The 14,870-nt window shown below is 37.7% G+C and overlaps 1 protein-coding gene across 1 annotated transcript in view; it reads left to right on the forward strand.

Annotated features, from left to right (window-relative positions):
- Nucleotides 1-14,870, forward strand: part of DDX4 (DEAD-box helicase 4) — a 55,489-nt gene that overhangs the window by 27,539 nt on the left and 13,080 nt on the right. The window contains exons 7-15 of the mRNA XM_075543021.1: nt 2,204-2,260; nt 3,851-3,943; nt 4,852-4,932; nt 5,408-5,455; nt 6,265-6,312; nt 6,409-6,453; nt 6,662-6,804; nt 7,342-7,494; nt 14,095-14,249. Of these exons, the coding sequence (XP_075399136.1) occupies nt 2,204-2,260; nt 3,851-3,943; nt 4,852-4,932; nt 5,408-5,455; nt 6,265-6,312; nt 6,409-6,453; nt 6,662-6,804; nt 7,342-7,494; nt 14,095-14,249 (823 nt within the window). The remainder of the gene's footprint in view (nt 1-2,203; nt 2,261-3,850; nt 3,944-4,851; nt 4,933-5,407; nt 5,456-6,264; nt 6,313-6,408; nt 6,454-6,661; nt 6,805-7,341; nt 7,495-14,094; nt 14,250-14,870) is intronic.

Genomic DNA, 14,870 nt, shown 5'->3' on the forward strand with positions numbered 1-14,870 from the left:
TAAATTTTGGTGACGATAAGTCAATGCTAGTTGTAGCTGTACCTCACAGGGAGCTTCCAGAAATTCAAGCTGGATTCAGAAGAGGATGTGTCATGAGGTATATTGTTGCTAACATCAGATGGATCTTAACTGAAAGCAGAGAAGACTAGAAAGATTCGTTCTTGTGCTTTATTGATTGTGCAAAGACATTAGATTGAATGGATCATAAACTATGGGTAAGATTATGAAGAATGGGAATCCCAGAACCTACCCTCACAGTGCTCCTGCAGAACCTGTACATAGACATAGACCAAGAGACAGTCATTTGAACCAAAGAGAGGAATACTGTGTGATTGAACATCAGGAAAGATGTGCGTCAGGTTTGTATTCTTTCACCAAACTTAATTAGCTTGTATGCTGAGCAAAGAATTCCAGAAGCTGGACTCGATGAAGAAGAACTCGACATTAGGATCGGAGGAATGCTTGTTAGATCTAACCTTGCATGCTGATCTAACCTTGCATGCTGAACATGAGGAGGGCTTGAAGCATTTACCAGAGAAGGTCAAAGACTACAACTTTCAGGATGGATTACAACTCAATATGAAACCCAGTACCATCAAGTCATTTCCAACCCATAATAAGTAGGAGAGGGTAGAACTCTGCCCACTAGGTGTTTCTGAAGCTGTAAATACTTACAGGAGCAGACAGCCTTACCTTTCTCCCACTGAGCAGCTGGTGGGCTTGAACTGTTGACCTTGCGCTACTTCACCAGAGGTTCCAGCTCATTGTAAAGCAGTGGGTCGCGACCTCTTTGGGGTTAAAGGACCCTTTTACAGGGGTCGCCCAATTCATAACAATAGCAAAATTACAGTTATGAAGTAGCTACAAAAATAATTTTATGGTTGGGGGTCACCACAACATGAACTGTATTGAAGGGTTGCAGCATTAGGGAGGTTGAGAACCACTGTAAAGAAAACAAAAAGAAAAAAAGAAAACAAAAATCCTCTCACCTGGAGCAATAGATACCAATATGCACATGAAGAAGGTTAGACAGTGAATAAGACCCCAGAAGAATTAATGCAGAAAGTACCATGAACTGCCAGAAGATAAATGTCTCCTATTACCATATGTATCAGAGTATAGGCTGACCCAAATATCCTCCAAGGCACCCAATTTTACCATAAAAATGTGCTGCAAAAACTTTGCTTATACTCGAGTATATACGGTATGAGGAGAGATCAAATTCTCCTTGTAGTTTTCAATCCTGCTTCTAGGAAAGTTACCACAATGTTAGGTGGCTCTTTGTCATACACATCAAGAGAAGAGTATTTGTCTTACCTTGGCAACAGCTTCCGTGGGAGCTTGATTTTCAGTGTTTATGTTTTGTAAAGCAAAATTGAATGTTAAACCGACTTAAGACATTTATACAGGAATTTAAGCCTCCAAGCTGTCAGAGTTCTCAGAAAGTAAACACTATGACATGTATAAAAAAATTCAAAAGCCATCTCTGTGTTTCCCAACAATGATTGGAGTTGTTAAAATTTTTGGAAAGCTAAAAGGTATGACTAAGAAGTATATTAATTAATAACAATTTTTAAATTATTGAAAGTCTATGTCTTGTTATCAGTTTCTACTTTCAGACAGGGTTCATTCAATTTCAGCCCCTGCTGAGAATTTGTACCTCCATTTTGCATTTTAACAAGATTTCTCTTTCAGTGTTTCTAGTGTAGAAATGCAAATTTTCATCAGGGCATTAAACTGGAATGATTGGTTCCAGCTCAAGCTTTCAGAATAAGCATCTGTGGGATGGGGCCTGGAAATATATTTTTAACCAGCTCCAGATACTTCTGTGTTGTGAAGATCTTCATACCACTGTTTAAGGACTCTGGTAATATAACGTGAATGGCCAAAAGTTTGAATGTATTTAAGAAAGCACCAATTTATGAACTTCTTACTTCTTGACTTGTACCAAGTTTAAGTTGGTAAAATAGTGGGTTATCAATTTTTACACTTAATATATTTTACATTTAATATTCAGATACATTAGAAGATATGTATATGGAATTGACTAAATATTTTTATTGTAAAAGTTATTTTAAAAATTAAATTGTATTTTCACTTTAATGAATATACTTACTAGTATTCTGAGTGTGGTCTTATTTAGATATTGCATCTTTTAAGTTTGTTACTAAGATGCTGTTCACATGTTACATTTTTATTTAAGAGTCTAATGGCAATGAAGATAATCAAACACGGGACAGAGGCTTTTCCAGGAGAGGTGGTAAGGACCACAGATTTTGGAACAGTTTTTGTTTAAGACATACTAAGCTGGTAAAACAAATTTTTGAATAGATGAAAAAATTCTGGTGGTAAAAATAATTGGAGAGAAATACTTGGGCAATATGTTTTCTGTCGTTCATACCTGACTCTTGAGTAGGTGGTGCTTCTCCTCTTTAATGACAGTACTAGATTTTCCCCACCAGAACGGACAGATGAGGACTGTGTGGGTTTGGACCATTACAGTAGATGAGCTGAGATGTCATTATCTCTGAATGGCATCGTTGGAGATTTCATGTGGAGGAAATTTGTAACTGGCTTTTTATTCGAGTGTAGCAGTACTCAGTCATCCTGAGTCAATCCTGACTCTACTGAAATTGGAGTAGTACCAGGGTGTTAAAGATTAAATTGTGATCCCCCCAAGTTTTGGTCAGCTAGGCCATAATTCTCAGTGTTATGTAATTACCATCTATTTTGTGCTGTGATATGGTTATTCTGTGTTGTAAATCTCTGATGTTAACCAGGCAGGACTAGTGATCGTTGTGTTAATGAGACAGAATACAATACAGTTATATTTGGGTCTATCTCATATATAAGGGATTTATTTCCATCATTTATCTTACTTCCTCTCTGGTTTTTTTGTCCATTCCTCCTTCTGAACTTTGTCCCTGGGTAAATGCTACCCTTTTATTTTAAACGGTTGATCATTCTAACATGAGGGTAAATTTAGCTATAGATCTGAAGGTAATTTAGTGCCACAGTTAGGGGGCTCCCAGCAATTTCTATCCAAATAAGCCTCCTCCCTTTTATGATTTGAGTTCTGTTCCACATTAAAAAAAATCATTTTATTGGGGCGCTTACAGCTCTTATAACATTCCATACATCAATTGTATCAAGCATATTTGTTCATATGTTGCCATCATTTTCTAAACCTCTACCTTCTATTGAAGCCCTTGGTATCAGCTCCTCTAAAATTTTTTTTAATTAAATTGATTTTGAAATTTTCTATTCAGCTCTTTGACTTCCATCATTTCTTCCATGTGCTTTACTCTGTAATTAAGAGAAAGCTCAGATTCTCTTCTGATATTCACTTTAATTTTTTTATTACCTGTCTTTTGAATGACCTTTTGCTTTCTTCCTGAATGATGTTCTTGATGTCCTCTCACACTTTAATAGATCATCCCATTTCAGTTTATTGAAGCCTAGGATGTTAATCCTTATGTGTTCCAGTTCATTTTTTTTGACTTCCAATTTTCCTGGATTTATACTTAGTACCTTCCAAGTGCAGGTAGTCTTGTAGATGTGGAAATGTTTAGTGTTTTATTCATGTGACACTTTTCCCTTTTAGTTGTACTTAGTTTTGATTCCCAAAGCCACAGTGAGTTCTTTCGCCATTGCTGCTCTAGTTAGTTTACTAAAATTGACTGTTCATAGGTAAAATACAGCATTTTTTCTTTAGTAAGTAGTTACTGACTTAAAATAAATTGTTTATTTAAAGTCAGTGACTTATGCAAGGCTTAATTTGTATACCACGTCCCCCAATTTTTTTTTGCCTCATTTTGCTCTTTTTTTTACGTGTGTTTTTATGTCTTAGGATTTCAAGATGGAAGTGACTCATGCTCTCCCAGAAGAGGTGGAAGAGGTAGTTTCCGAGGTTGCCGTGGAGGATTTGGCCTAGGAAGTTCAAGTTAGTAATGATTTGCAAATGGCGTGCTTCTTAGAAGAAATGATAAAAATCTTAGATCACAGAAGGTTGTTAGTCGAGATTTACATGAGAAGAGCCTTGCACAGTACTTGGCACATAATAAGTACCCACTTTACAATGTTTTTTTTATACACATGTAATCGCATATCCGTGAAGTTGGAATATGTGAAAAATTTTAAGAAGTTTTGTTCTTTAATATTACCTAGTGTTTAATGAGAGTCTTAGACGCTCATAGTGATGCCTGACCTTAAAAGTCAGTGGACTGCTTCATGACTCTGCTTCCCAAAATATGTCTTCTACCATTGTGGCTTCCACTTTAAACTCCTCAGTCATCACACCTTGTGGGGAGGGTGAGATACTGTCTTCAGAAGTCAAGTCTGGAATCTCTTATCAGAGATCAGATGAGTGGTTTTAGAAAATAGAATAATAAATTTCAGATGAGTGAAGTTTTCAGTTAAAAAAGTACAACGATCTAAATGGCTCCTGGATTGGACTGGTGAGATCTATTTGGCTTTAGTCAGAACCGAGCTATTATGGAGAATAAGGAATGAGATGACACCAATGTCAAGTTTTAGGGGCAGTAATAGTTCTCCTCCTTGGAGGTGATTTAAGCTGCTCTTAATATTTTGGTATAACATAGGCCCAAACTACTTTTGTAAAATGCAGTTTGTAAAAAAAATTTAATGAAAAAATTATGAAGCAAGTAATTTTAACTAAAAGACTTTTTGTGATGCTTATAGAGGTGCTTATTTGTGTTCTTGTGAAATTTCAACCCGATATTTTAATTTATCCCCCATGTTTACATCTAGTGCTATAATATTTCTTTGTATTGAATGATTTTAAAACTTCATAAAAACAACATAATCCAATTTTATTATCTACAAATCTAGGTAATGAATTTGAGCAAGATGAAGGGACACAACGCACTGGTGGCCCTTTTGGTTCTAAAAGACCAACATTAAGTGGTGCAGGTGAGAAATAGAGTTGTTAACTGAATATTAATCATTACATATGCCTTTAACTCAAGGAATAGTAAAATTAGCATATACTTAAATACATGAGTTAAGCTCATGAATTTATCCGTTTTTAGATATGTAGACAGAAATGTGCATAAAATTTACCTCCCCTATAAAATTAGTACATTGTAAATTCTGTGTTATTCACTGTTAAATTGAGATGTGAAGTATATTTCTAATTGGAGAAAGTAAATGAAGGTTTCAAAGAAAGGATTTTGAGATAGGGGAAAGATTTAAGGAGAAAATGAAACACGGCGAACACAGTTGTTCTTGAAAAATGTATGGATGAAGGAAATATTTCTATTTAAATTCAGAAATGGCGAGGCTGTGACAGTAGGAGTCCTTCCTAATGCAGAGATTGAGTAGAACTAGCTGTGTGGTTTATGTTCTCATGGATGGTCTTTGTATTCTGAAAATCATTGCCTTCCAGGTAACGGTGACACTTACCAAAGTAGAAGTGGCAATGGCAGTGGACGAGGTGAGTTCTTAGTTTACTTACAGTCGACTAAATTTGTAATCTAAATGTAATTTTTGAAATTAAAGGTAATTGTTACTGCTTTTACACATGATGTTTTACACATATTTTTGTAGAGTAATTTAATATGATGTGTAAGGATGTTAATTCAAGTTTACAATAAAAGTAAATTATATAAAATTCACCAATAAATAACTTAATAAATGATATAGCCATAAATAAGATATTATGTTAAAGATTGATATATACTCAAATGTATAGATTCTTATATTAAAACAAGAATACTTTGTCATGAGGTAAGCTACAGTATTATATTTATATATATATGTGTATCTACATGGTTTATATTCTGAAAATGTTTATCAAGGTTATATCATATATATTTAAGTGTTATATAGAAATTAAAATGCTCACATCTTATATGAAGAAGGATTTCAATGATATTCAGGGAAATGAGATCACATGTAGCAATGCTGTGGACTGGATCCTGACTCCTGGCAACCTCTCGATTGTCAGAGTAGAACAATTTCCATAGGGCATTCAGTGGCTTCTTCTCAGAAGTAGATCACCAGGCCTTTATTTGGAGCTGCTTCAGGGTTAGCAATAAATGGGGGAACTGAACCACTCAGGGACTTGTATGAAAGCTAGAGAAACCATAAATGTAAAGTCTGTATTAGCTGGACTTTGAAGTTTTACAAGTATTATTTGAAAGGAGAGGCTTCAGAACTTGCCTTCTGTGTAGTTAAGGAACGAAAACCAAGGTCTGCACAGCTTTGTATTTTGACTGATTGTCACTTGCATTTCTGTGATAGGTGGCTATAAAGGTTTAAATGAAGAAGTAGTAACAGGCACTGGAAAGAGTAAGTATAAGCCCTGATAAATACTTGATTTCTATAAGAATTTTCTTACCCTTGCATTTTAAAAATATCCTTTTTGTTTGTTTGATTTCTTGTAAGATTCTTGGAAATCAGAAGCGGAAGGAGAAAGTACTGACCCTCAAGGTATAGTAACACTTGTTGGCTGTCCATGCATGTGTATTGTAATAAGGGAAAGTATTTAAATCAAGAGAAATCTACTTTTTTTTGAATAGTGAAAACTTTCATGGTAAATACTGGAAAGTTACCAACTATTTCAAATGTGATGCTTCTATTTCCCCTTTGCTTTACTTCTCTTCGTCATGAAAACTCTGTTTTCTGTTTAAATTCCAAGGACCCAAAGTGACCTATATACCACCTCCTCCGCCTGAAGACGAGGACTCCATTTTCGCACATTACCAGACAGGCATCAACTTTGACAAATACGATACTATTCTCGTGGAAGTCTCGGGACATGATGCACCACCAGCAATTCTGGTTAGTGTAAAAATTTTCTATATATTGACAGGGTGGCAAACTGTGTGTTTTAAATACATGGTATGTTTCTCTTAGCTGCTATTAAATAACAAATATTTAACCATTAGTATGTAGTATATTAGGCCAAAAGTTAAGAATCATGTCTGCATTTACCATAGAATTCATTGCTGTGTCAGAATTGCTATTTCATCTCTACCCCCCCAAACCAGAATGAAAACTCTATTTAAATTTACTAAATGGCATCCCTTTCTTAGGGACGTAAAATGTTTGCCTCTTAAGTATATGGAAAAAATGTATTTTAGGGAAGTGATTTTACAAGGAGATCCCTATGTTTTCTACTGATACTTGTACCCATAGTGAGCCACTCTTTATCAGTTTTTCATGTTTTATAGATGATCTCTCGATATTTACTTTTAAGTGGGGGCATATTGTAAAGTAACATTAACATATAAAGTGGAACTAATTAAAATGCAAACGAGTTTAAATGAAACATTTGTAGACTTAAGTCACTACCTCTCACCTTTGTTTTCTTGTTAGACTTTTGAAGAAGCTAATCTTTGTCAGACACTGAATAACAATATTGCGAAAGCTGGTTACACAAAACTTACGCCAGTGCAAAAATACAGTATTCCTATTATACTAGCAGGACGAGATTTGATGGCTTGTGCCCAGACGGGATCTGGAAAGACTGTAAGTTATTTTTCTCAGGTATCTTGCCCCAAATTCAGATTTTTGTTGTTTTGAAAGTTGATTCCTCCCAAGCAGCTTGAGAACAGTGAGTGTGCGTTGGGCTGCTAATTTAGCGAGGTCAGTGGTACAAAATGACCTGGGGGAAAGATGAGGCTTTCTGCTCCCATGAAAAGGTGCAGCCTAGTACGCCTCCAGGGGCGCCTGGACTGAGGCTCGCTGTGAGTCAGAATTGACTTGACAACTTGAAACTCACTGCATGGATGTGTCGATAGCTTCAATGAGTTGTCATAAATGCTCATTCTTTTGCTTTTGCTCTCTGATTTCTGATTTTAGTGGGCTTTGGATTGTTCTAAAGAAAAGGTTTTGATATATTTTTTAGGGTAGCAGTGTAGTCTGTAGATGCTTAATTCATTTTTAATGTGCCTTCTTCTGGAACATGGTAGTATTAAAACAAGATGATTAAAGATCCGAGCACAGAGGTGTATAAAACACTGAGAGAAGGACAAAATAATATCTGTAGTAGAACTGATAACACATTTGGAGTTAAAAGAATGAGAAATAGCTGTGTCTTGGACTTGACATGTTGCATGAAGTGACCTCAGGCTTTACTAATTCTAAATAACTGCTGTGTGAGACCAGGAGAGTCGTAAGACTAATGTAAAGGCTTGTCAATTGTTAGAGTTCTCGGAGATGGATCATCTGCCCTGGTTCATACTATAGATATGCGTTGAATTTAATGCCTGTTGGGCAATTCTTGACAGAATATGTATTTGTGGACTCAAGAATTTTTTAAAAAGGGAAAACAGTTCTCCTTTTGTTTATTATTTTCTTGAAATGGTTTTAAAGACCCCAACCCCCCAGGTTGTCAGAGCAGTGGGACTCTAGTGCACCTTCCAGTCCCTGAGAGCCACCTCCATCCTCTCCTCTTGAGTCACTCACCTGCCCAGTAGCCATGCTGCCTTTCACTAAGGAGCAGGTCAGTGCCTGCTGGACTCTTGCCCCTCCTGTGTCTGTGCAGTGGCTGCGTGTAAGCATATGTTCATACCTGCACATGCGGTCCCTGTGGTTACCTTTATGTGCAGCCTTCCATTTTTGCCGCCCTTCCCCTGCACAAGGTCCTAATCCAGCTGCTCAGCCCCGACCCAGTCCTCGAAAAGCCTTGCCTGCCTGGAAAAGCTATCCAGTGGATACCGCTCTTGAGTTTTGTCTACTGGGCTCCCAAAGCAAAAAACCCATTGCCACTGAGTACATACTAACTCAAAGCAACCCTCTAGGAGAAAGTAGAACTGCCCCCCTTTAGGGTTTTTAAGGCTGCACATTTTTACAGGGGCCCATAGTCTCCTCTTTCTCTCACTGAGGGGTTGGTGGAGTCAGATGCTGACCTCTGTGTTAGCAGCCCAACACTTAACCTACCGTACCACTGGGCTCCTTGGTGGACTCCCATAAGGTTAAAACGTGTTTTTTTAACAGTTTTATTGACATAGTTCACATAGCATACAATTCAGTGCTTAAACCTTATTGAAGGGTTGTGTAATCATTACCACAATAAGTCAGTTTTCTTCTTCTTTATAATCATTATTACTAGCTCCCCATTTCCCCCAAACTCCCATCATGAGGTTTTAATATAATAAGATTTATGAGGATTTAACTACAGATTATATGGACACTGCTTATGAATAACAGGGTGTTCAAAACAGATTCCAATTGCACACCACTCTGTTTCCCAGAAAACATTGTCGTCATTATGAAAACATCTTGTTGCTAGATGCCATTGAGTCGGTTCCAACTCGTAGCGACCCTGTGAGCAGCAGACTGACACACTGTCCACACATGCACATTGCTCACAGTTGTTCTTACGTTGAAGCCAGTTGTTGCAGCACTTGTGTCAATCCATCTTGTTGATGGTCTTTCTCTTTTGATGACCCACTACCAAACATGATATCCTTCTCCAGGGACTGATCTCTCCTGATAACATGTCCAAAGCATGTGAGATGAAGCCTCACCATCACTGCCCTGTAGGCACATTCTGGCTGTACTTCTCTGGGACAGATTTGTTTGTCCTTTTGAATATAATTCAGATGCATCGATGACTCTTGTGTCTTCCTTATTCATTGTCCATTCTCACATGCATATGAAGCAATGGAGAATACTATGACTTGGTTCAGGTACATTGTAGTTCTCAAAGTAACATCCTTGCTTCTCAATATTTAAAGGAGGCATTGGACCGCAGATTTACTGAATGTATAACTTTGTTTAATCTCTTAACTGAAAGCATTGATTGTGGGTCCAATTTATTATGATGTTACCTATTGGTTGAGTTGTGGGGATTTTGGTCTTTATATTGAGTTATAAACCATATTGAAGACTGCACACCTTGATCTTTATCAGCAAGTGTTTCAAGCCCTCCTCACTTTAGCTAGCAAAGTTGTGCCCGTCTGCATCCTACAGGTTGTTAATAAGCCTTCCTTTAATCTTGAAGACACATTCTTCTTCATATAAGCCAACTTCTCTGATTATTTGCTCAGCATATACATTGAATAAGTATGGTGAGAGGAGGATACCCTGACTCACATCGTTCCTTATTTTGAACCATGCACTATTCCCTTGTTTTGTTGTTAAAAACTGTTTCTTGAGCCATGTACAAATTTTGCATGAGCACAATGTAATGTTCTGGAATTCCCATTCTTCTCAAGATTATTAAATAATTTATTGTGATCCACCAGTCCAATGTCTTTGCATCGTGAATAAAACACAAGTGAATATCTTTCTTGTATTCTGTGCTTGGAGTCAAGATGCATCTAACATCGGCAGTGATATTCTTTATTCCTCATCCTCGCCGGAATCTGGCCTGAACCTCTTGCAACTCCGTCAGTGTACTGCTGCCACCAGTGTTGGCTGATCTTCAGCAACATTTTATTTGCATAGGATATTAAAGATATTGTTGTATAACTTGAGCATTCTATCGGGTCATCTTTATTTGGAATGGGTACAAATATGGATCTCTCTTATAGTCAACCGGTCAAATTGCTGTCTTCCAAATTTCCTTGCAGAGTTGAGTGAGTGGTTCCAGTGCTTCATCAGCTGGCTGAAGCATTTCAGTTGGTATCACATCAATTCCTCGAGCCTTGTTTTTGATTGATGTTTTCAGTGTAGCTTGAATTTTTCTTCAGCACCATTGGTTCTTGCTCATATGCTACCCCCTGAAATGGTAAAATGTTGACCAGTTCTTTTTGGTCACACATGACTCTGTGTTCTTAACATCTTTTGATGCTTCCTATGTCATTCCATATTTTGCCTGTAAGCCAAAAACCAAACTCACTGCCATGAAGTTGATGTCTATAAGGGGGAAACTGTCTCTGGGTTTCTGAGACTATAACCCTTCATGGAAGTAGAAGTCTCATTGTTTCCTGAGGCGTGGCTGGTGACTTCAAACAGCGGGCTTTGGGGTTAGCAGCCAGATGAGTAACCACTATGCTACAGGGTTCCTTTATTTTGTTAATAGAATCTTTCAATACTGCATCTCTAGGCTTGAATTTTTTTCTGTAGATAACTCAGTTTAAGGTATGATGAATGTCTTTTTCTTTTTGATTTTTGTGTGTGTGTGTGTGTATATAAGAGAAAAATTTATATCAAAAAACAATTGTACATTAAGGAAACATCCCAGCCCAAATAAAATCTCTCAAGTCCAATATTGCCCCATGTCAATACTAGTCCAGAAATCCCTCTTCAGACTCATGCAGCCACGCGAGGACGCCAAATGCAGGAAGAGCACAGGCCGGTGGGTGGGAAGTCTTGTGGATCCAGTGGTGATGGAAGGATCTCAGCACTGACTGGGGTCTCCATGTGGCTCCTCCAGCTCCCCAGGGCTCTCGCTGCCTTCAGTGTGTCTCTGTGTGGCTTGCCAACAGGGATGTCTGGCAGGGGGTCGAAGCAGAGAGCTCCGTTTTGGTTTTCTAACTGGTGCTGTGCACATTTCATTATAGTATTGGCATTGTCTTCTCGAGCTACCCTTTGAAATTTTCTATTCAGGTAATTGACTTCATCATTTCTTAGCTTTCTACAATTAAAAGCAAGTTTCAGTCTCTTCTGACATTCATTTTGCTCTTTAAAATTTTTTTGCTTTCTTCCTGAATGATCTTCTTGATAGCCTCTCACAACTTCTCTAGGTCTGTCTTTAGTGCTTAGTGCGTCAAACCTGTGCTTGAGATGCTCTCACATTCAGCTAGCATAGACTCAAGGTTGTATTTTGGCTCTCATGGATTTGTTTTCATTTTCTTAAGCTTTATCCTGAACTTACATATGAAAGATTGATGGTCTGTTCTATAGTCAACCCCTGGCCTGATTTTAGCTGCTGTTATTGAACTTTTCCATCATATTTTTCCACAGATGCAGCCCATTTGATTTCTGTGTATTCCATATGGAGAGATCCATATATGTATACATAGACACACATACACATATATAAACATACATGTATATAGCCACTATTTGTTTATTTTAAAAAGGTATTCGTGATGAACAAGTCATTGGTCTTGCAAAATTCTATTAAAACCTCCAACTTTAACCCCAAAGCCATATTTTTCAACCATATTTAGTTTCTAACTTTTGCATTCTAATCACCAATAATTATAAGTGCATCTTGACTGCATGTTATGATCAATTTTAGACTGAAGATGTTGGTAGAATTCTCCAGTCTTTCATCACTAGCTTTTTCAGTTGGTTCATACATTTGAATAATAGTTGTATTGATTGGCGCTTTTTGAAAAAGGATAGATAGAATCCTATCACAGTCAGCACTGTGCTTCAGGGCAGGTCTTGTCCTTTGGATGATGAAGGCAGTGCCATTGCCGTTGATTGTGTCAGACCCAGAATAGTCCACCACGTGTGATTTTCCTCATTCACAATGACGAATACGCCTATGTCAGCTCCTTGTTCCACTGAATTTTTCAGAACTTCCATTTTTTCTAGATTAATATCTGGTACATTGCAAGTTATGATTATTAGATTTTTACAGCTGTTTTTTGTCATGTATGCCCACCAGTAAATAAAGGTCCAGGAAGTTTTATTCTCACAGGCTATACTCCATTCATGTCATTCTGGCTGACTTGACTTTTGAGAAGGTAGCTGTTCCTCAGCCAGTGTTTAATCCTTCTAAACTGAGGGGCTCATCTTACGGCACCATCGTGGACATGGTTCTGCTTCTATTCATTAGGCCTTCAGTGTCTTGATGTGTTTCGATGTAATGCATTACGTTTTCTGTGGCTGATTCCTCCGAAGTGCACAGCAAGTTCCTTCGTCATTGTTTTTAGTCCGGAAGCTCCACTGAAACCTGTTGAATTTGGGTGACTGCTGGTATTTAAAATACCAGTGACAAAGCTTCCAGCATCCACCACTGTTTGTCAGTTTATTGTGTTGTGTTGGCTTATGTGTTGCTGTGATGCTGGAAGCATTGTACAATACATACCTGTGGTTTTATCTTACTCAGCCGCCATGATTGAGTTTAATGGAAATAGGCAAGTTGAATGATACACATGTTGCTGAGTTACTTCAGACATGGTCTTCAAGGTAGATGTCAGTGTCGTGTAGCTTAATGAGAAAACTACAGCACAAAGTTTCCCTTTTCACATTTCACTTTAATCAGGGTATTATGTTTAATAAACTAAACGAATAATTTCTAGTTTTGCTCTGCTTGTGGACCACTTGATCCCTGGTTGTGCTGTGGGTAAAGCACTGGGCAACTACCCACAAGGCCATTTGTTGAAACTCATCCGGTGCTGCTTGTGAAAAGATGAAGCTGTCTGCTAGAGTAACGGCTTTCTGCCTCAGGAATCATTGGGGGCAGTTCTCCTCTGTCTTGTCAGGGCACTATGAATCCGAATGGATCACAGTGGGTTTAGTGGTAGACCACTTTGGTTGTGTATTCTGATAATTTCATTACTACACTACAAAGAATTTTTTAGAATAATTGCTAGATTCAGTGATTTGTTTTATTCCATGTATATTCTCCTCTTTAATAATTTAATCTTACTGATATATCTAGAACCCATGAGCATATTTTTTAAAAACTGGAAATATTTTATAAAACTTTATATTGTATGACCATAAAGACCTCAATGCTGAAGATTCAATGCATTGAAAATTATTTCCTTTTTAAAACATCATATTATTGGGGACTCATCCAACTTAACACAATCCATACATCCATTGTGTCAAGCACATTTGTACATTTGTTGCCCTCATCATTCTCAAAACATTTGCTTTCTACTTGAGCCCTTGGTATCAGCTCCTTATTTTTCCCCTTCCTCCCTCCACCCGCTCCCTCATGAACCCTTGATAAGTTATAAATTACTATGTCATGTCTTACACTGTCAGACGTCTCCCTTCACCCACTTTTCTGTTGTCCATCCCCCAGGGAGGAGGTTATATATAGCTCCTTGCAATCAGTTCTCCCTTTCTACCCCCACCGTATTTCTTTATCATCTTAAGTTTACAAGCAAGATGGGAGAAGAATTTGAAGGCCGTGGGTTGTAAGCAATCATTTTCCAAAAGGAAAAAGATGACACATTATAAGATGTGTGAATCATGTAATTTAATCTCTAGGCTGCCTTTCTTTTGCCAATTTTGGCTCATATGATGCGCGATGGAGTAACTGCCAGTCGTTTCAAGGAGCTGCAGGAGCCAGAGTGTATCATTGTAGCACCAACCCGAGAATTGATTAACCAGATCTATTTGGAAGCCAGAAAATTTTCCTTTGGGTAAGTACCTCTAGATTGCCACTCAAAAGAAAGAAAAATTATTTGAGAGGCTTTTCTTAACTATTTTGTTAAAGAAGAACGATTATAGTAATATATTCACCTAAGTAGCACAACTTGATTAAAGTGTACTTTTAATATTATAAGGCGATAACTATCTTTTAAAATATATTCATTAAAATTAGATAATGGAGGTAGAACGATAGTAATGAAAAAAGTGATGTATTTTCCCTAGCTGTAGATCTTTGTATATTTCATTACTGTATTTTCTGATTTGATTCCTGTGTATCCCATTTGGTAAAGTCCATGCTTATGCTACTGAACAAAAGTATCTGCCATTGTGGTAAGAATTAATACCCAACCAGTCCCAGGAAGTAGGAGAGTAAAAAAGTCCCCCCAAAATCCAGCTACTGCAAGGTGATTGTCTGTTCCATCCACCCCACCCCACCCCAGCTCCTCTCCAGTATATTCCCTCAGGTGTCCAGGTTCTGCGAATTGCTGCAGTGTTCCATAGAATTCAAAGTTTGAGGAAATGCCTTAAGATGTCTAATAATCAGGCAGGGTAAGCCAGATGCTGGGGCCAGAGGACACGTGCTCCACTCATGGCTCTCATAGATGATGAGA

The sequence above is a fragment of the Tenrec ecaudatus genome, chromosome 2 (assembly GCF_050624435.1).
Source record: "Tenrec ecaudatus isolate mTenEca1 chromosome 2, mTenEca1.hap1, whole genome shotgun sequence".
Classification (NCBI taxonomy): domain Eukaryota; kingdom Metazoa; phylum Chordata; class Mammalia; order Afrosoricida; family Tenrecidae; genus Tenrec; species Tenrec ecaudatus.